Genomic DNA, 23,554 nt, shown 5'->3' on the forward strand with positions numbered 1-23,554 from the left:
TGAGAAAGAGCTGTACTTATTGCGCTATGCGCTGAATCTCTCGTTTTGTCCATGATTGGTTTCGAAAAAACGTAGAGATATAGTTTCGATTTCCTTAAATTTCTGAGCTGAATACAACATCATTGCGGCCATAATCGAGTTTTTATTCTGACCAAAACATCCATCCGAATATAGAACTACAGATCTTATACCTTGTGCTGCATAATATTCGATGCTCCTAAAGACACAACTAGATATTTCTCAGGCCCCCCTTTTACTGATTGACTAGTTCCAAGGAAAACATAGACACTCTTTAGTATCTATGTTATAGAACGTAAAATTAAAATTGGACAGGCGACTTTTATAAAAAATTGCGCTTTCACGACTCATTGGCAAATAGATCACCTGTGGCAAATCAAAAACCGCACATGAAATAGATTTATCCTTGTACGATTGAACTTTGGATTCTTCTTTCAGTTCTCTTACTTTCACCCTCTCTAGAGTGTGTTTTTCATATCCGTCTTTTAATTTTCTTTTTATTTCATCATCTCCTTGCTTGTACGTTACGCACAAAGAACACATATCCTTCTTTGGGTGAAAAAATGAAAGGTTTTTTGTTACAAAAACCCTCCGCTATGTAGAAAAACCGGGCTTTGCTTCTGATGTTGTCTGCTCTAATTCCTGCAGGAACATGGCATACATTTTTGGAAGAGATAAACCAGGATGAAGGTACATTCTGGAACTTGAAGATCTACAATAATGTGACTCAACTTTGGGAAACCTATCAATATGTTGCGAAATTTTCTCTTTTACTTTTTGTTCTTTTTTAATTTTTGCTTGACTCCTATGCCTTCCGCCTCGTTTATCTTTTTCAAGAATGTCCGATCCACTTCTAAATTTTCCTAATGCAGTTCTACAAGTACGGTCTGATATTCTTTATTCTTTATTCTTATAATACAATTACATATACGAAATGTTTATAATATACGAAATAAGCGTTTAAGTAACTTAATACTTGTGCATGCTTATGTTAGAATTACAATATCAGAAAAACCAAATTATACTCTTACAAAAAATGCTTGGATTCCAACTCTTTCCTTAACAATCAAAATAAACTTATTAACAGAATAATATGCATATAGTTGAATAGAAGTCCATATTTTGTAGGAGAATGCGTATATAAAGATAACAAATAGGGGAAGTCTTTATCTCCAAGAAAAATGCATGTGGGACACTTAGGTAAATGTATTATGTTCTTGTCATTTATTAACTCCATTCATAATCAGATCTCTTTTATGCTGGAAAGAGAGACAAACGGAAAATTACCCTTTTTAGATCTTCTTTTATACCGAAATAATAACAGTATTTCTTTTGAAGTATATCGCAAACCTTCTGCAACAGATAATATAATCCAATTTAACTCCAATTCCCCTTATCAACACAAATATGCAGCCTTTAATTTAATGTTCTACCGTTTATTTAAATTACCTCTGTCCAAAGACGCTTTTCAAAAAGAACATAAAATTATAAAAATAATTGCTGTAAACAATAATTTCTCACTTTACAGCTTGAACAAATTATATTACAAATTTTATAATAAATATAAACTGTCCTATCACATCGTCCACCAACCGAACAACATCACCAACAATAATAATTTTAGATGCGTTAGTTATTTCGGCGGCATTTCTCAACAACTTGCAAAATTTTTTAAGCCTTTCAACTTTTCCATAGCTTTCAAAACGACTAACTCGCTAAGAAAGAACCTAGTAAAGAAGCTGGATAAAACTGACCCTCTATCTAAATCGGGTGTATATTGTCTTAATTGTAGGGATTGCCCTGCTGTTTATGTGGGACAATCAGGAAGGAGAGTATCCACAAGAGTACAGGAATACCTAAGCCTCGTTAATAAGTTCAGGGACACCGACACCACAGAAACTAAGTCAGCACTTGCTAACCATTTATTATCAACGGGTCATAGTTTTTCCGTCCCTGAAAATGTTTCCATTGTTCACGAGTGCCCTAAGGGTAAAAAGTTGGATCTCTTGGAGAAAATGGAAATCACCAAAGCCAAAAAGAGACATGCGGTAATGATGTTTTCACCTTTGAGCCAGGACTTATCTTTAATAATCTTATCTAACCTCTTATTTCTGCTCACGATACGCATATATGCCTTTGACTCTAATATTTGTAAGCAGGGCTGGCCGTGTGGTTAACGGTGTTTCACCGAGATCGACTTTAGAGCGTGGGTTCAAATACTACACCTGTCACGTTTTTTTCCTTTTTATATTTTTTTGTTGAATTTTTGTGCCGTGTTATTGTTTTTATTATAAAATATGTGGGTATTCTCAAATTTAAATTTTATTTGTCAGTACTTAGCAGGTCATCTAGCTATAAGGTAATTTTAACTAATTTTTAATATTTGATTTTGTTTTAGTGTAAGGTTTTATTGTAGTTACGTGTGTTTTTCTGTTTATTGTAGGTCTGATGATGCTTTATTAGCGAAACATGTTACCTGATTAATACATATAAAAAGATATTTTGAGACTGAGACTTAGAGTTTTCATTTTTTCTCTAGTTACGTAGGTCTCTTTGAGATAATGGACGAGTTCTTTCAATTTTTTAGGCCTGATGATGCTCCGATAGGAGCGAAACACGTGTAGCTTTTAAAAAATTATATGGATTTAATGAGACCGTGACTTTGTGTTCTTACCTTTGTTTTATATTAATAAATATCTGATTTGATTGTTTATTAATATTTATCGTAATTTTAGCCCCAATGAAATGTTCCCCAGAAGAAATAGAGAAGAAAAGGCGAGAGGCGTTGGCAAAATTAGAAGCCAAAAGGGTTCAGGAACTAATAGAAAGAAAGAAGCAGGAAGCGTTGAAGCGAAGAGAGGAAAGTAAGAGGAGACATGCCCAACAGCAAAATAAATCAATTTTGGCCAGGACGAGAATGTAGACTTTATTTTGTATATACTTTTTATGTTTGTATATTAATTATCTAATGTTGATTTTCTAATTTAGGGGATAAACAAAAACTGTAAAAATTGTTTTTTTATAAAAAAAATATTTATTAAAGTTGATAATCACCACTTGAACATAATGCGTTTAAATTTATTGTGTATGTTCTATTTAGCGTAAATGAATAGAGAGCGAAAATGTAAAACTCATCATAATGAATAAATAAAAATTTATTAAGCCAAATTGTATCATGGTGGGTTTATATTTTAAATTCAAACAAAACATAACAATTTTTGAGAAAGAACAACTAATTTTTGTTCTATAATAAACTGAAAAAAAAAAACAGAAAAACTTTAGTAAGCAAATTAAACTAATTGACTAGGACTTGTAAGCAACTTAATGATCCAGGATTCGCATATTGCCCGAGACGATTTTATTTTCCAAAATTGATCCGGATGGGATGTCTATTCTATCTCCGTGGTTTGCAATGATGATCACAGTGCCCTGAAAAATAATTAGATTAAAATACAAAAGCAAATAACTACTATGCAAGTAGGTAATTAAATTGATTCTATTTTAGATACAAAATGTTATTTGTGAATACAGGGTGACCCAGAGGAATTTTTTTTGCGCTCTAGAGTGGGCCTGTGAAGTTAGAGAAATGCGAACGTGAAACCGTCGTGTAGTTGGTGTTTGGGAATTTACTTACAATACCGCAGTACACGGAGGAGTAGCGTGCTTTTTTGCGTTCGCGCATATTGCGTCGATATTTTAGACTGCATGACATTAGTCTCAAATCTAATTAAATACTGGGTTCGAAGATTTGACACATGTGACTTAACTTTTAGATGAGTCTGGAACAAATTTTACATCTTGATATGAAACTAGACTCGTGTATCCAGCTAATTATACAGTGCGAGCGTAAAGGTCGGAATAAATTCAGTTAAAATTCAGGGGTATGTTAAAAAAAAAACGCTCGGACATGTCGATTTTTATTTTTAACTGCGGGTTTTCTTACTATAATTTTATGTATACAGGGTGGCCCAAAAATAAGTTACGGTCATCAACGTAATTTTTTTAAATGTAAACACCTATTTTTTTATTTTAGATTTAGGTTCTACATCAAATTCTAAGTACATTTCATGTACCATGTCCTATACCTAAACTCGACCGTTGACGATTGAACACAATAAAAGGCTATTTTTGGAAGAGTTATTTATATCAAGCAAGAATACATACAAATATTTTAATTAATTTATTAAGTGTTGAAAATGGCTGCCACGAACCTCTTGGCAAAATCCCAGTCGATGCTGAAATTCTTGTAAAACGTTATCGATAACAGAAGGTTCTATCAATCTTATTTCTTCCGTTATTCTAATTTTTAAGTCTTCAATGTTGTTTGGCCGATTAACATAAACTTTGGACTTAAGATACCCCCACAAAAAAAAAATCTAAAGAAGTCAGATCCGGCGATCTGGCCGGCCATTCAATTGCACCCCTACGACCAATCCAACGTCCAGGGAAAACGGTATCCAGGTACTGGCGCATGGGACGAGTGTAATGGGCTGGAGCTCCATCTTGCTGATACCATAAGGAATTATCTAATATATCCGGGTCTTCTGGATCGGGGTATAAAGTGGCAAGGCATGGAACCAAGTCATTTTCTAAAAACTCTAAATACCTCTCAACATTCAAGTATCCTTCAAAGAAAAAGGGCCCTATAACCCTGTTTTCAATCACCCCCGCCCAAACATTTACTTTTTGAGGGACTTGGCTGTGGCACTCCATCATCCAGTGCGGATTTTCAGTAGCCCAATATCGGCAGTTTTGCCGGTTTACACTACCATGAAGACAAAACGTTGCCTCATCAGAAAATACAATTTTTTTTGAAAATTGTGGTTTAGCATGGCACAAGTCCATAAGTCTCTCACAAAATTCTAAACGCCTATCTGGGTCATCTTCATTTAGTTCATGAACCAATTGAACTTTGTAAGGGTGCCATTTCTTTATACCTAAATACTTAACGACGGATGTCTGGGATATCTGATTTTCTAACGCAATATTGCGAGTCGTTTTATGGCAATCTTCTTCAACTGCCAGCAAAACATTTAGTTGCTTCTCTTCTGATATACTTGACCGACCTTTCGTATAATTATCCCTGACATGACCCAAATCCCGATATTTCTGTTCTATTTTACTGACAGTACTTTGAGATATACGTGGCCTATCAGGATACTTGGCATGATAAATTTCACAGACTTCCATCTGAGTGCGCATCCTGTTTCCATAACCAATCATCATCAAAATCTCTATTCGCCCTCGCTCACTAAGACGTACCATTTTTTGAAATTTTAATTTTATCTTTTGATAAACTTAACACAAGCAAAACTTTGCTTAGGCATCTAAATCAAACTAAATTCACTCAAAATTATTTGATGTCAACAAATTGTGACAAGTTAACATCAAAAACACCAACCACAAATGTAAATAACCAAACAATAACTGATAGGTTGCCTGATATAAATAACTCTTCCAAAAATAGCCTTTTATTGTGTTCAATCGTCAACGGTCGAGTTTAGGTATAGGACATGGTACATGAAATGTACTTAGAATTTGATGTAGAACCTAAATCTAAAATAAAAAATAGGTGTTTACATTTAAAAAAATTACGTTGATGACTGTAACTTATTTTTGGGCCACCCTGTATACATAAAATTATAGTAAGAAAACCCGCAGTTAAAAATAAAAATCGACATGTCCGAGAGTTTTTTTTTTGAACATACCCCTGAATTTTAAATGAATTTATTCCAACCTTTACGTTCGCACTGTATAATACGTGTTTAGTAATGTTACAGCCCAGACCTTATGTAATTATGCGTTTCCTCTAATTGTTAACTATACGAAGAATTATGTTGTTGTTGTTTGTCTTGATTTTTCTTGTACATTGCCATCTTTTTCCCAAATAAAATCCTTGCTATCAATGGGCAGGATAACTAATGTAATTGTTTGTATTAAATGCGATTTTAATAAGTGCTCAAAAAGCAGATATTACAATACAATTCATTTTATGCATTCTTTCATCTGTAACCGTAACTTTTCTGTGAGAATAATTACTGATGTCAGACAAAATTTTAGGTACCGTCACTCTGCCAAATCTATGTGCAAACTTTTATCTCTATATGTTAAAAATACTTTTCTGTCCTCCAAATTAGTATTAGCATCTTTAGGTATTAGCAATAGTGGGATAATCAGCGATACACCCTTGATCGAAGGTAGGTCTTCGGTTACGCCTCAACTAGACCAATCTATAGACACCCTTGTTATTGGATCTTCTTTTTTAATAGAAACTCCCACCATAATTAAGTTGCCCTAGCATTTCTTAATGTTCAATCTGTGCATTCAAAAGTTAGCGAATTGGAACTAGTTTTAGAATCGGTTAACTTTCCTAGTGTGTTAATTCTTGTTGAACACTGGTTGAGGTCTGACGATCCTATGTTTATGTGATATCCCTGGTTATGTACTAATTTCCAAATTTTCACGCAAGTAATATACACATGGTGGTACTCTTATTATGTTAGAGAAAGCTTTTTTAATTAAATTTGTGTTTATTACTATTGACAGATTTGATCATCTATTGATTGAAAAGGTGTGTGAATATTTAGCAGTAAGTTAAATTTGTATATTTTAGGATTGTATCGATCTCCATCTGCTAATTTAGATTTGTTTTTAGAAAAGTTGGAGATCTTCTTAAGTGAAATTTCGGTTAATGCGATGTTGATTCTGACTGGCGATCTTAATGTAAATTTTTTAGACAAATCGAATGCTTTTTAATCTGTTAAACTCATTTAATTTTAAGATGCACGTGGATCAGCCAACCCGGATTTCAGCATTTTCTTCCTCACTGATAGATTACTTCTGTATGAATTTTAACCAACACGAAAATCAGTGTACAACAATCAATGCCGGTTTGTCTAACCATGAGGCAATAGTGGGATTAGTAAAGCTTAATAGTGCGGCTAATGAGAATAAGTTTGGACGCGATAGACTTTATACTAGAGCTAATTTCCGCAAATTCTCTTTGCTTTGCAATATGTCAAGTTGGAATAATGTATTGACTACTGTTAACCCACTGCATAGCTTTCATCAAATAGTATTAAACAATTTTAACACTGCTTTTCCTGTTGTCAATATTAAGAAACGAAATAGAAAACCTTGGTATACTAAGGGTTTACGAGTATCTGAGAAAAAAAGCTCCCTTTTTTACATTAGGAAATACGCTATGAACAATGCAACATTTTTAAATTATTATAACAGATACCGCAAGATTTACAGAAACTCAATCAAAATGGCTAAGTGGACCTACTTTCAAGGGAGGATAAATAATGTCTTGGTTATTCCAAGTGCCTTAGATTCCAATGTCCTAAATTCCTTCTACTGTGATATTGCTAGTAACCTTGCAGCCAATCTCTCACTAAAAATAGATCCCAGGAGCTATCTCAGCAATGTGGTAGTAGCCGAATCTTTATTTTTTGCCCCCACAAGTGTAGAAGAGCTTAAACAGTTAATGGTTTATATTAAGAATTAGAGTTCATCAGGTTGGGATGGGCTTTCTCTTAAAATATTTTCTGCTTTACCTCTTGTTGCTTTGCAAGTCTTGGCCGAGGCAATTAACTTTGCATTTATGTCTGGAGTTTTCCCAGAGTGCTTAAAAAGAGCAATGATTGTTTCTCTTTACAAGGGTGGCGATCGTGACTGTCCTTCTAACTTTAGACCTATAGCGTTATTGCATGCCTACTTTAGCCAAGATAGTGGAACGGCTCGTTAAGGTGAGGATGGTTTCATTTTTAAATAGGTTTGGCCTATTGAGTCTTCAGCAGTTTGGCTTTCGTGAGTCTGTGAGCACAAATGATGCGATCTTTAGCTTTCTAGAGCACCTATACAATCGACTGAATGTTGGTGAAGTTATGTATATGAAGTATATGAAAAAAAGAACATAATATGTTTTCTGAGTTGGTTGCTATGGTATAATTCGTAGGATTGTCAACCCGTCCGTATTTAACTAGGTTATGCGTATAAAACCATGTTTTATCTAAATAATGATATACAGATTGGCGAATAAACACAAATAAAGTTCCTAACAGGCGAGATGTTGCAACGCCGCCGCCGCGACAGCACGCTGGTGTTTCGAGTGTTATTTCGGTGTTACTAAAATAAAATTTAAAATAATCGAGGTTCGAGCTCGATTATTTTAAATTTTATTTTAGTACGCGTATATATTACTAATATATATATATATATATATATTTGATATATATATTTATATATTTATATATATATTTGAAATGATATTGACTATATATAAAATGATACTGACTAGAACAAAAATAAATGATTAACCTAACAAGTATGACGTTTTTGCAGACTAATTTAGCAATTTTTTTGTAAATCTTGGATAATAACACTAGTTTTGTCAATAAATAATATGAAAACAAAACCTTTCATGCTAATGATTCATTAAAATTTTTCCCTGTCTTAACAAAAGTAGTAGAAAAGATTATATTTGGCTTTAGCTCTAACTGACAGAACGCGATAAGGTATTCTGTCAGTTAGAGCTAGTAAGGTTCTTTTTTACGGCACATTACTATTGTAACTAATCATTATCTCACATTATTTCCTGAAGACTGAAAAGGTACATATATGGGCCCGGTCCCAAAACTGTCCAATCCTTCTAAGCCAAACGAGAAGGCTGTAGCTGAACAACTCACTTCCCTCTTTTTATAAGAATATTATTCTACACGCATGTCAGTTTGGTTTTCGTAGGAATCACATGTGTCAGTATCTGATGACATTTTTAAGACTTGCTTCCCAACTTATGGACTTAGAGTTCATAAGTTCATAACACCGACTTCTGTTAATACTAAATTGAAATATTATGGTCTTGGGGATGCCGCTCTACGATTTTTTCAAAAGTATCTTATTAATAGAAAAGAAACGGCTTAAACTCTGAAGTTAAAATAATTAGTCAAGATGCTCCCCAGGACTCTCACACTCATTCATCGCCTCATCTAAAAGAATCGGAGCTGGCTTACTATAAGAGAAAGGTACAAGTTAGATAGTAATATGAAAAAAAACAATGAATTCTTTAAAAGATGTTTCAACTACTCAGAAACTCATGCATTCAATTTTCTGCCTTCTAGCATTACCATGAACATCATCTTCATTTAGTTTCTCTTAATGTCCAGGCAGGTATTTTGATCTGACTTTGAAGCTCGATTCAGACCCACTGCTGCATGGAGTGGACTCTTTGCACATCAGCCACGACAGTAGTAGCCGGCAGCAACCGGTGTGTGGCAATTTGGTGATATTTCTGTGTAAAAAAGTGTATTTAAAATTGGCCACAGTCTTTTTCATGGTACCGGTAGAACCCCTTTATCGTGTTTATGGTAATTCGAGTGAGAATGAAACAGACCTTGCTCTGTTAATCTAAAACATTTGTCTTCTAATTTTTCGAACTTCCATAGTCTTTATTTTAAATTTAGCACGACGTTTCGGTTGGGAAGTATGTCCAACCATTATCAAGTATAAAGTAACAACTATTCTACAGGCTTATATACTAGAGGTGTGTTACGTCCGGTCATGTGTGAAACACAATAGATCTTGTAGTGTCCTGACAGTAAGTATGGGGCTCCAGATGTTGGAAATATCAAGGCTGGATAAAGATTCCTTGGTTTTGCGTGATGTAAGTTGCTTCCAGGAAGCCTCTTTTCTCGCAATGTTGCTCCTTGCACAAAATCTTTGCTTCTGTCTATTGTATCTCCATCTTGTTCGGGTCGACTTTGTTCATCGACGATGTTTTTTTTAAATTTAGGACAATGTTGACCTCAGCAGGAGATGATTTGCATATTGTAGCTGACATCCTATACATGGTTTTATTGATTCCTACCGTTTATTGATCGCGTCCATTGTTCTTCACAAGAACGTCTAAGAAGAGCAGTGCTGAATCTAAGTGCAGTTTCAAACTCCATCGTTTCCATTCTCGAACCCCTCTCTATATATGTTGCCTACCACTGGAGATAACGACGAGCCCATTGGAAATATTTTTGAATTGAAAGTAGGACTTACCCAAAACAAACCTGCAAAAGGTCCATCACTTCCTCAAGTGTTGCGTGATATATGACTTTCCTGATGATGTTAAAGAATTCTCTAACCGCCACATTTGTATAAAGGCTCTCAACGGCAAAGCTTACTTGCTTATCGGCGGGTCTAATATTAGTGGCCTGAAGGAGTTCGACGAAATGAGAAATATATATAAGAATATATGTCATAAAATACTCATAACCCTTGTCGAATAATGCTTGGATAAACATTTGTCAAGTAGCTCAGTGCTTAATATTTTATTATGAAGCTGTTATGTTACTTGAACAGTGTAGTCCATGACTTCATCCAGTGGTATGTCGCTCATGTACGCCAATAATGATATTGATGAGACAACGGAATAAGATATAAATTGATGTTTTATTTCATCAATTAGCTTCTCAAATGGCTGTACAAATTTGCCATGTAGTATTTTACTCGAAGGTCTACCTGATGCATTTGTTGAATTTCTTGGTAGCTGTAGATAAATAATCCCGATAACAGTGCTTATAATACTCGTACCTCACTTCTATTGTAAATCAATTAGCTGGATGTTCGCAAATGCTAATATGTAAACATCATATTGGTTTTTTTTGAGTAGTTTCCAATTCCATCTTAATGCTTCGCCTAATGTTATTGATGTGCTAAATTTGCTAGTTCTATATCGCTTTTGTATAATAAATATGTCATCGATATATCGAAGCCACATCTTGGATTTGGAGCTGTTCCTATATCGAGCTCCTCGAAACACTCCATGTATATATTGGCCACCACTGGAGATACCCACAAGCGTATTAGAAGTTCTTTTTCCTGGGCATAAAACCTATCGGTGAATTATAAAGTAGGAGTTACAAAGACAAACATCCATCCATCTCTCCCTCCAGGGAAAGTCCAGCGCATTCTGCAAATGTTGCGTCTTGTTTGAGTCTTTCCCTTATGATGTTAAGGGATTCTCCGAAGGGCACATTTGTATAAAGATTACCAATCTCAAAGCTTACTAGGTTATCGGTGCGGTTTAACGCTAGTGGCCTGATTGATTTCGATGAATTTAGCTCAGTTTCTCAGAAGGGAGTCCGTGTTTTCTTGTAGTGGCTGGATAAAGTTCAACATAAATTTGAAAAGTTGTTGTTGAATCGCTGGAGCTGTTGATAGGTTGCAAAGGCATCTCTTTGTCCGTACAAATGTGGAGGCTTGCTATGATTTGTTCGCAGTTGAGAGATTTTAAAAAAGCGTTTCGACGGAACGACTAATAGAGCGAGGATAATTATTATGCACAGCTATTTTTTGTGTAAATACACGAAATATTCTGTTTGACTACGAGAACACGAAGGAAAACGAGACATTTAAGGAATTGTTAAAAATGCGTTAATTTTGACTGCTAAAAATATATCTCTATCTACAGCTGATTATCATGAAGACATGACTGCGGCATTATTTGATCAATGGTTCTGTAATCAGTCCTTAGCAAACAGGCTCAGTAATTTTTTTGTATTTGTCCAATTTGATTGATATTTGGAGTTTCATTATTTGGATTGTAATTAGCCCCCTACCATAAGTACTCCATAACATTTATTTTTCAGGAAACACCACAAAAAATAATCCGAAGGCCTTAAGGTAAAAAGATTGCCAATATAATAACATTTCTTGTTTCTTCTATCAAAAAACCCAGTTTTTCTATATAAATTTCACCGTTGCCTTTCACCTTGCTAAAGCGGTTATTGAATAACGCTATAGTTTTAACTTTCTTCTTCCAAAAAAAATGCATCTTTAATAAATGGTTATACAGCTGATATATCAGAAAGTTGTTATTTACTGATATTATTAGCTGAATATTGAAACAAATAAAAAATAATTTTCAGTTTGACCTTTTCCTTTTAATTGATTGACTATTCTTATACTGACTACGTTAAAGTAATCATCCTGAAAACAATTTTTTCGAACTAGTGTTAAAATATGTTTTGTTAGAAGAATAAAAATCAGATTTATCATTCGATGAAAAAATACTGTAATTATCTTACCCTTAAAGATACTCCTCGGCCAAAAGTGACATCACCTGAAACGGTCAAGTGGTCCAGTTCTAACAAATCTGGAACATTAGCGAATCTGTTCAAAAACTGTTTTACTTTCGAAAAGTGATTGTCGCCCAATTTAACCAGCGGAGTAGTGGGGAACATTCTTTGCGGCGACATCACCAACGATCCGTTTTTCAAGTTGTACAAATTGCTCATCACCAACAACAAATCGGAGGTTTTCTTTACTGGCAAGAAGCGAGATCTCGGTACGTTGACTCCTATTGCTCCTTGGAAACATTTCATGGCGGCACCCACGGCCGTTTCTAGTTGGATTACGTTAAGGCCATTGTCTAAGCTTTTACCGTTTACAATAATTTCCAATTGGAGGGAACGTTCGTTTAGAATTCTTTCGATTGCTGCAAGATAAAACATCGGTTAAGTTTACTAATAATAAAATAAAGAAAATAGTTTCTTTGTACTTAAAAATAAAAAATCTTTAAACAAGCAGATAATCTGTCAATAAATCATTTGAAATGATGCGTACTCTTTTGCTTGAATCGGTTTTGTATATTATTGTATATATTATTGTATATATATTAGTATCATTGCAAAGAGAATGAAAAATCCTTTTTAGCAACATATCACCGACAACCCCCCTTCCCCATTAAGATTTAAGGGTTGATGTCACCCCCTCTTAGAAGGTTATAGGTATGAAGATGATTTTGTGCTTTTTAGAAAAGCTAATGAACTGCCTGTACTGTAATTGCCTCTGTTTCCTTTTCGATGCGCCACCTTATATTCTTTATATTAGTAAATTTTTAAAGTCTGTAAAATATATATAATTTTTTAAATTAACACATTAAATAGAATTTATAGTTCACCAGGTCTTGCATTACTTGTCGTTACATAGCATGAAAGCCTAATTTCGAGATATGACACGTACATTACCGCTCAAAAGTACTATATACCACATATGACTGGTTTAAAGTTATAACTAAAAATAATAAACCTATCAGTTATTCTTCTGAAACGGTTAATTTATGACAAAATGAATATTAAGAATACATTTTTCAATTAATTAAATTTAAGAAAATCAAATTTTGCATTCATCTACATGTCCGTCTCGATTTTTATTAACAGCTTCACAGAGTTTCGGTAGTCTTCTAATTAATTTGTCCAAAGTTTCCTGAGGTATGTTGTGCCACTCTTCTTGGATGATCCTCCACAAGTCTTCTTTTTATGTGGGGCATGATTTTCGCACTTGTCTATCCAGTTCATCCCACAGTAATTCGATAGGATTGAGGTCCGGTCATTGTGGGGGCCATACCATAACTTTCAGAAGATGTTGCCTTTGTAATTGACCTAAATATTGCTTGCACAATTTCGACGTGTGCTTGGGGTCATTGTCATGTTGAAAGATGAAGTTTTCCCCAATTATTCGAGTACCAGAAGGAAGTACATTGTTACTTAAAATTGTTTTGTAACCCTCTTTTCGAAGAATTCCCTCTATTCTAATTAGATCGCCCACTGCAGATCCTCCTCTTTCTTCCAATCATCAATGGTCCATTCTTTGTGTAATTGGGCCCACTTAAGTCTGTTCTTCTTATTAACATCCAGCGGTTTTGATACAGCTAAATGTCCTTTAAGACCAGCATTATAAAGTCGCCGTTTTACTGTCGAAACATTGACCGCTTTTTTACGCTCCTTGTTGATTTTTGCTGTGATTTCAGGGGTGGTAAGGCGTCTATTGCGTTTGCTTGTAATTATAATATTTAAATCCTCCTTTGAACTTGTTGCCTTTGGCCTTCCCGATCTAGGTTTGTTGCTAATAGTCCCTTCTCTGGTGAATTTCCTAACATTATAATCGACATTATAGTCCGCCTTGGAATTCCCAAATCCGTCGAAATTTGACGGTTAGTCTTTCCAGCCTTATGAACTCCAAAGATAATACCTTTTGTTTTTATCGATAACTCTTTTGTTTTAACCATTTTAAAGAATGTTGAAAAACCAGCAAAAAAACGGTGACAATCGTCAATAAGCAAGCGAAATTATTTACCAATGTTACACAAAATCAATTATTGAAGACTAAACACCTTTAAATGTTTCAAATTTAATCGGAAACGAACAGATTAGTTTTTTTAGAAGAAGTGCATATTTTCACTACATTGTTTGTTATTTGCCAGACTATTTTTAAATACTCAGTGTTTTTCAATGAACCATAGTTGATAGGCATGCTGTTTAAGCATACATGCAATTTACAAATGAGATACAATCTAAATATATGTAGGTATAAAGATAAGATTTTTGTATCTAATTTAAAATATTAAAAAGAGTACATGGTGGGCAAATACTTTTGAGCGGTAGTGTATATGGGTCACGCAACCTGGTAGAAAAATTCTATGAGACGCATCCGTGTAACATATGGCAATTAACGTGTTAACGTGTCGAAACCAATTCATTTATTTAATCGACTTTACCGGTTGTTTTTTTAATTGTTGTGCCTGCTTCTAGAGCTTCTGACATCATCATCTTTTTTTCAGATGGTGGGGTAGTTTATTTTTGATTGGGTTATCACTACTATTTGCGGTAGACATCGCCTTACACTATAATTATTTATCTAATTTGGTTTTCAATTATCTCACATTATTTAGTAAATTCAATAACGTTCAATTTTTCTTAAATATTGCCGTTTTAATTTTTATTTTAAATAAATGATAAAAAACATTTAATAATACATTTAAATCATTTTTGATTTCACACTTTTCAGTAAGCAGTTTTTCGAAAGTGCATTATAAATAAAGATTTTTATTTAAAATACAAGAGTTTTTTTGAATTTATGTTTTTTAAAAAGTAATTTTCATACTTGATTGCACACTACATAAATAGGTTTAAAATAAGTGATTTTACATTGACAGAAAAAACTTTTAAAGTCAACATTAAGCTGCTTCTCCTTGGTTAATTATGTCTATGAGTGAATTTTTTTTTTAATGTTTTTGCGTATAATATTGTTCATGATTTTGTTCCTGAAAGGCTTTGAACGTTGCCATAAATCGTTATATAATTCTCCTCATCTTCCCTTCCCCTCATATTTTCTTTCATATCCTGATCCTCTTCCCATGCTCCCATTAGGATGTTCTTTCTTTTTTCAGTAGAATATTTATTATTAAATTTTTAAATTATTATATTTTTTAAATTTTTTTTTGGCCTCAACAGAATTCAGGGAGCCTTTTGTGTAAGGGATATCTCTGTAAATCTGCATAATATGGCCTGTTGGTCACCTTGCATTATTAGCTTTTTTATTGAATTACAAAACTTTTTTTTTGTTATTGGTAAATGATGAAATACTCAATATTTAGTGGAATTTTCTAATATTTGAAATTTTGTAAAAGTTAATACACCTACCTATTAGTATTCTTTGTGCTTAATTGCTGTAATTTCTTGGTGACTAATAAACGTCTTATTATTATTAATATTATTATTATTATTATTATTATTATTAAATAGCTACGTTTCACCCCTTTTTATAATTTAGACTAAAAACTTACCTGGCAGCTTGATCCACAGATTATTAGTATTGAAAAACTTAAACGTTTTTACCGATTTAAAGTCTTCTACATGCTCTTTGGGTACTTGCGCAATTTCAAGGAGCCTGAGCCCATTTTCATATTGGATCAAGGTACCACCCTAAAAAAGAAATAATACAAAAATATTATTCATGTAATAAGTGTGTCAAATGATACTTTTATTATGTATGAAAGTTTTGTAAGAGTTGAAGAGTAAAATTCTTTCTACTACCACAGAAAACATAGAAATCAAAAATATTTAATTGATTTACGCACTAAGAAGTCGAGAAACTTCAAATTGTGAAAAGTTGAAAAAAAATCAAAATATTTTAAACGCTGAAATAGAACCGTATATTATGCCATTTCGGTGTATTATTTTTAGAAAAATATGACTTTATTATGCATTTACGTATAACTCACTTTTAATCCTTATCAAAAATATACAGTGCGAGTCTATAGCTTGGAATAAATTCGATAATAAATGAATGGAAGCGTGTTCGAAAAACGCTCGGACACGTCAATTGAGATTGTAAGTAAGCGCATTTTTTACAATAAAAAGTTTTTATACAGGTTGTGCCATGTAGGCGGGGCTAATACCAACTTTTTTATTTTAAATGGGACACCCTTATATGTTATTATATTTTTGAATTCTCCACTAAATTCCAAATATTTTGATGTATCACATGCCATACCTTTATTCGATTATTTTTAAGATACAGGGCCTTAAAAAAAACTTAAAGAGGGTTCTTTTAAATCTTTTTCTTTAATAAGTGTTCAAAATGTAAACCATTTACTATTTGGCAATGCCCTAAACGTACTACAAATTCATTTTGAACGTTTCTTATGCATTCTGGAGAAATGTCTCGACACTTTTGCCTTATTCAAGTTTTTAATTCCTCAATATTTACCGGCTTGATCACATAAATAATAAATAAGGCTTTAAATAAAATAAACGTTTGTTATGCAACAATAAATTATTACATAAAAGGTAACATTCACATAATGTGTTCTTCCATGCTACCTAAAAAATACAGTATTAGTGGGCAGTTTCAATATACTAAACTCGTTTCTTAAAATTACAATAAAGATATATGTGAATCTAACAGAAAAGCCTTGTATTTCTTCTTGAAAGTGAAAAGTGAGTGGGTCAACTCCGTCGAAATATGTATATCCCGAGGGAATTAAGTAAAAACCCTTAAGTCATAGGTTTCACTGACTCAATATTCGAATTTAACCGGTAATCTAAACCTCTCACCTGCTGATTCGTAAACGTAAATAGAAAGTAACTTAGTAAATAAAGTAACTTACCCTGGATATTTTGGGGATGGGTGTGGTAGGTCACGTACCGAAAAATACGCGCGTAAAACAGTGTCGACACTTATCGATCAAATCGGTTTTCGGTCAAAACCAGAATTGCTGCTACTCAATTCACAGCTTAGCACAACCTTCTCCTTTTCTCCCACTCTTTTCACATTCGTATTCAATATAAGGAAAGATGTGTATAGTTCAGGAATATACAAAAGGTGGGAAAAGGAAAAGATGTAAGGCAAATTATGTAAAGTTAAATAAGTTATTAGCAAAACGCGTATTTTTGAATGCATAAATATTAAATACAAGTAAAGAATTAAATTAAAGTTAAAGTATCACTAAGTATTGATTAAGAGAAAATTAAAGTTAATAATTATAATTACTACAAACATGTGATGACGAAACATCCCCACGCCCATGAAAACACTGGGTTTTCATTCGAGCAAAAAAAAATTATTGTAAAGGTAAAGGGCACAATTTGACCAATGGTCTCTTAAAATTACCCTTAGTAGTTTTCACTACAGCAACCCGCGGTACATTATCGCGCCCAGGTAACAACTCCACGATCCGCCCCAGGAGCCACTGTAATGGATGTAGATTCTCATTTTTTACCACCACCATGGTGCCTATTTCAACCTCGCCAATAGGATCTAACCATTTGGCTCTTTGTTGCAGAGTGTGCAGGTATTCTCTGTGCCAACGATTCCAAAAATCGCGATGCATGCGTTGTAAGAGTTGCCAGCGTGAAAGTCGATTTATATTATGATTCGTAAAATCAGGGTCAGGTAAAGCACTAAGAGGTTGCATAGTTAAAAAATGACCAGGCGTAAGTACTGCCAGGTCAGAGGGATCAGAACTTATTGGACAAAGTGGTCTAGAATTAAGAACTCCCTCTATTTGTACAAGTACGGTGTTAAATTCTTCGTACGTTAATCTTTGAGTACCAACAATTCTTATTAGATGCGACTTTACAGATTTAATATTTGCCTCCCAAATTCCGCCCATGTGAGGAGCAGCTGGAGGGTTGAAATGCCACGCTATTGCTTCGGCTTTCGCACAATTGGAAAATATTTGCCGCAGATATTTATCGCTACCAACAAAATTGGTACCGCAATCGGAATACAGATTTAAGACTTTTCCTCGTCGTGCAATAAAACGACGGAGACCTGCCAAAAGGGCTTCTGAGGTAAGATCCGATAATAACTCCAGATGCAAACATTTAGTATTTGTACAGATGAAGAGACATACATAAGCTTTGTAAATTTTAGCACCCCTTAGCCGACCCATAGTAATATCAAAAGGTCCACATAAGTCTAAGCCTGTATTTGTAAAAGCCTTAGGAATTTCTGAAATTCTAAAACTTGGAAGATTTCCCATAGGGGGTGTATATGGTTTTGGATTTATTTTCCAACATGTATGACATTTTCGAATAACTTCACGTATAATTTTCTTGGCAGAAATGATCCAAAAATGTTGAAATAGAAAGTGCTGGGTGGTTTGTATACCACAATGTAAATATGTAATGTGTAGATCAAAAATCAACAAACGTGTTAATTTAGCATTTGAAGGCAGTAGTAAAGGAAATTTACTATCATAACATAGTGAGTAAGAATTACATAACCTGCCACCTACTCGTAAAAGACCCTGCTCATCAAGAAAGGGCTTTAATTTTTGTAAATATTTTGGAAGAGGCTGTTTATTTTTTATTAGCGCAATCTCAGAAAAAAAGTATTTATTTTGTACATATTTTGTAAGAAACAACAAAGCATTGTTCAATTCCTTGAGAGTGAAACAAGAATATTGATTTAATTGAGGGTGATAAGATTTATTTCTAATATTACGAAATAATTTGACACCACGCAAAAAGTAAGCAATAATTCGTTTTATTTTATGTAAGGAATTAAACTTATCAAATAAATAGTCAAAATCGGTAAGTTCATCATTTTTTTTGTACTAAAGAAGAAAGTATAATTTTCCTTTTTTCTAAATTTAAATCTATGGGAATTACTATTTTAGAAAAATTCCATGTGTTACAATGATCAAATAAAAAATCAGGGCCATTCCACCACAATGAAAAATTAGCAAGCTCTGACAGAAACATACCACGGCTACCGCAGTCAGCTGGATTTAATTCTGATGGGACATGGCGCCAAACTTCAGGCGATAATTTTTCCTGAATGTATGAAACTCTATTGCTTACAAAAGTTTGCCATTGGTGTGGTGAACCTTTTATCCAATGCAATACAACAGAACTATCAGTAAAAGCAAATGTGTTGGAAAATTGTAACTTGTGTGAATAAGTATGTAAAATAAAATGCATGAGTTTGCTTAGCAATACAGCACCCAAAAGCTCTAATCTTGCTAGACTTAGAGTTTTTAAAGGACTAACCTTTGATTTTCCACAAACTAAATACGTTCTATATATATTATCAGAGTGTAAAGTTCGTATGTAAACCACTCCGCAATATGCCTTCTCTGAGGCATCACAAAAGCCAATTAATTCATATGAATTTGACTCTGTTATTTTTATCAAACGAGGAATTTTTAGTGTATTTAAAAGGGTTAAATCTGCTTTAAATTTTTCCCATTTATTAGTGATATCTACTGGTGGTTTTTCATCCCAGTCTATACCCGACAACCATAGAGATTTAATGAGTAGCTTTATAAAGATTGTAATAGGGGTTAGAAAACCGCAAACATCGAATATTCTGGCGCAAGTACTTAATAAAATTCTTTTGGTACAGTGGTTATTTTCAACTGAAAATGTATAGTAAAAACAATCCTGTCTAGGATCCCACTTTAAACCCAAAATTTTTAAAATAGTTGTGTCATCTTTATCAAAAGAAATATCGTGAGCCACATGATTTAAAGGTAATTCTTTTAACAAATCGGGACAATTGCTAGCCCATTTTCGGGCTTCAAACCCTCCTCTAAGTAAAAGATTGTTAAGTTGATTTTTTATAGAGATTCATTCGTAGGGTGTGTTTGAACCTCCGGTTACGTCGTCAACATAGGTCGACGTTTTTAGAATATTTGAAGCTATCGGCAAATCATTGTAATCATCAGCAAGTTTTATTAAGGTTCTAATAGCCAAAAATGGACTACAAACAACCCCAAATGTAACTGTATTTAATTGGTAATCGGAAATGGGGTCATTGGGAGAAAAACGCCATAGTACCCTTTGAAAATCACGATCTTTAGGAGTTATCAAAATATTTCTAAACATTTGTTTCAAGTCGCAAGTAAAAACATAATTATGTAATCTGAAATTTAATAAAATATTTACAAGATCCCTCTGAAGCTTAGGACCAGTATGTAGTGCTTGATTTAATGAAATTTTTTGATTTGCGTGACTACTTGCATCATAGACAATGCGTATTGGAGTTGAAGTTGAATCATTTTTAAAGACAGCATGATGACTGATATAAAAGTAATTATGCATGTTAAGTAAAGAAGGTTTTTGTACAAGTTGCATGTGATTATGATCTATGTATTCCTGTACAATTGTAGAATAAGAAATAAAAAACTGAGGATTCTGAGCAAATCTTTTTTCTAAAGATAAAAATCGGTATATGTATCTCCAAAATCTGGAGCAGTAATTTTGAACGGTAAAGAGACCACGTATCTACCCGAAGATGTTCGATAAGTGGTATTTAAAAAATATTTTTCACAATATTCATCGTCTTTTGATTTAACACTGACTTCCGGTACTTCCTCAATCTGCCAAAATTTTTGTAAGGTTTTGTTTATAGTGTCCAAATTTGAAATAGTAGTACAAAAGGTACGAACGATTTTATCAGTAGATGTATAAGATGTTTTACCAGTTACAGTCCAACCAAAGCAGGTATTTAATAAGACTGGTTGATTAGGCCCATTTTCTATTTTTCCATCTTGCAAAATGTACGGGAAAATATCGTTTCCAAGCAAAAGATCTATAGATGATTTTTTAAAGAAATATGGATCAGCTAAGTTTAGTTCCGATGGAATAGTAAAATGTTCTTTTGAAAATGAGATTGACGGCATATCATTGCAAATTTTATCAATAATAATAGCTTCAAAATTAAAGGATTGATTATTATCGTAAAGTGAAGAGACACTGCAATTCACACCTTTTTTGGCAGTTGAGTACATACCATCGAGTCCATGCAAAGACATAGAAATGTTAGAGGTAGGTAAAAGTAATTTATTCGCATAATTTCTGGAAATGAAGCTTGATTGAGCACCTCCGTCAAGGACAGCCCTACAAGTATGCCAATTATTAAAGACATCCTTGATTTTAATTAATACAGTAGATAATAAAACCTCATGATCATTAAGTAACATACAAGCAGTGGTAGATCTAGGTGTTAATGAATTATCTGATGTTTGAGGATTATCCAAAGGAACTTGATTTCCAGAAGTATTTGTAGGTTCACATGTTTTAAAACAAAGTAAAGTATGATGTTCAAGGGAACATATACGGCATCGTTTTTGTGAAGAACAAGATCTAGCAGTATGAAAAGTAGCAAGGCAATTAGTACAAGCCTTTTGTGCTTTTACTATATCAAAACGTTCTTTTACAGTTTTTGAGAGAAATGTGGGACATCTGTACACCACGTGGGAACCCTTGCATAAGAAACAAGTATTTAGTAAATTAGGTTTTTGGGTATTCGAAAATAAAATAGAGTTATGTTTGTGTCTATTATTCGAATTATGCAAAATACGAGGATTAGTAAATGAGAAATGTTGCTTAGATGTAGAGGGCTTTGAGTTTTGAGACATTTCCAGTTCTATGGTTTCAAGAGCAACACATTGTTTTTGTAAAAACAATCGTACAGCATCGTATTTGGGTACATCATTTGATGCGTGTTGCTGTTCAAATGCTTTGCGCGTGGCAGGGTGAATTTTGGAAAGTAAAGAATAAGTAATCGGAAAATCCCAAAGACCTGTTTCAAATTTTAAGTTATTAAGAACAGCAAGATTTTTAGCAAAAGTGTCTAAGATAATTCCTAAGCTCACAGCGTTATCAGATGTCATTCGAGGACATATTACATATATATATATATATATATATATATATATATATATATATATATATATGTAATAGCACACAGGATCAAGAGTAGTAATAAGATTAAAAGACCATTGCAATTATTATATTTTAAATAATGTAGTAGAGTATGTAAATGTATGTATATATTTGTCTATAGATAAACGTAGTAAATAATTAATAATTAAATTATCCCACAAAATATAAGCTCAGGCTAATGTAAAAAAATAGAAATAGTAAAAGAGTCGTTAAATGCATTCAAAAATGTAGTAAATCAGCAGATAAGGCTGTTAGATTCCCGGTCTTATTCTGTAAGAAAAAAAAACCTATCCGGCTCGAAGGACCAATAAAATGGGTCAACTCCGTCGAAATATGTATATCCCGAGGGAATTAAGTAAAAACCCTTAAGTCATAGGTTTCACTGACTCAATATTCGAATTTAACCGGTAATCTAAACCTCTCACCTGCTGATTCGTAAACGTAAATAGAAAGTAACTTAGTAAATAAAGTAACTTACCCTGGATATTTTGGGGATGGGTGTGGTAGGTCACGTACCGAAAAATACGCGCGTAAAACAGTGTCGACACTTATCGATCAAATCGGTTTTCGGTCAAAACCAGAATTGCTGCTACTCAATTCACAGCTTAGCACAACCTTCTCCTTTTCTCCCACTCTTTTCACATTCGTATTCAATATAAGGAAAGATGTGTATAGTTCAGGAATATACAAAAGGTGGAAAAAGGAAAAGATGTAAGGCAAATTATGTAAAGTTAAATAAGTTATTAGCAAAACGCGTATTTTTGAATGCATAAATATTAAATACAAGTAAAGAATTAAATTAAAGTTAAAGTATCACTAAGTATTGATTAAGAGAAAATTAAAGTTAATAATTATAATTACTACAAACATGTGATGACGAAACAGTGAGCATGATCATATTAAGTTGTATATTTCAGAGTTTAACAAAAAGACACCCTGATAGGCAAATGAGATTTTAAAACCTTCATTCTATGTACTGGTATTTGATGTTTCTTAGGCGGTGTCTATGTAAATCTTGTCTTGCTGTGAAATAATCTGAAAGATATTTAGGATACCTCGACTTGTAAATTCTATAAACAAACTGACCAAAATGTAAAGCTGCTCTCCTTTCATATTTTAGTATTTTATTGTCAATATATGTTGGTATTATGTGATCAAATTTTTGTATCTTGAAAACAAATCTCATAGAGGCGTTTTGAGCTAACTGAATTTTATTCTTCATTTCAAGAGTGAGGTAATTGTAAAAAACAACATTGCAGTAATCTAGCTGTGACCAAACAAGAGCCTCCACAAGCATTAATTTGATATTTTTGGGCGAAAATTATATTTTAATTGATACAAGCTTTTAAGTAAAGCATATATGTACCTGAAAGTTTAGGACCTCATCAAAAATGACACCAAGATTTTTTGCTGATGCTGAACAAGGAAGGATACTGTTATTTATATGCAAAGTAGTGAAATTAGATATTAAAGAAAATAGATATAAATGTGATATTAAAGAAATTGTTTTTTTAATGTATTAGAAC

The 23,554-nt window shown here is 33.3% G+C and overlaps 2 protein-coding genes across 7 annotated transcripts in view; one reads left to right on the forward strand and one right to left on the reverse strand.

The window, feature by feature from the left end:
* Nucleotides 1-3,068, forward strand: part of LOC126736895 (uncharacterized) — a 28,003-nt gene extending 24,935 nt beyond the window's left edge. For all 4 annotated transcript variants that reach the window (XM_050441520.1, XM_050441517.1, XM_050441521.1 and 1 more), the window contains one exon: nucleotides 2,754-3,068. In XM_050441520.1, coding sequence (XP_050297477.1) covers nucleotides 2,754-2,941 — 188 coding nt within the window. In that variant the 3' untranslated portion in view covers nucleotides 2,942-3,068. The remainder of the gene's footprint in view (nucleotides 1-2,753) is intronic.
* Nucleotides 3,069-3,155: 87 nt separating this feature from the next.
* Nucleotides 3,156-23,554, reverse strand: part of LOC126736893 (UTP--glucose-1-phosphate uridylyltransferase) — a 75,278-nt gene continuing 54,879 nt past the window's right edge. For all 3 annotated transcript variants that reach the window (XM_050441514.1, XM_050441515.1, XM_050441513.1), the window contains exons 6-8: nucleotides 15,635-15,773; nucleotides 12,096-12,505; nucleotides 3,156-3,447 (exon numbers count right to left, since the gene is read on the reverse strand). In XM_050441514.1, the coding sequence (XP_050297471.1) occupies nucleotides 3,340-3,447; nucleotides 12,096-12,505; nucleotides 15,635-15,773 (657 nt within the window). In that variant the 3' untranslated portion in view covers nucleotides 3,156-3,339. The remainder of the gene's footprint in view (nucleotides 3,448-12,095; nucleotides 12,506-15,634; nucleotides 15,774-23,554) is intronic.

Source organism: Anthonomus grandis, chromosome 5 (assembly GCF_022605725.1).
Source record: "Anthonomus grandis grandis chromosome 5, icAntGran1.3, whole genome shotgun sequence".
NCBI lineage: Eukaryota > Metazoa > Arthropoda > Insecta > Coleoptera > Curculionidae > Anthonomus > Anthonomus grandis.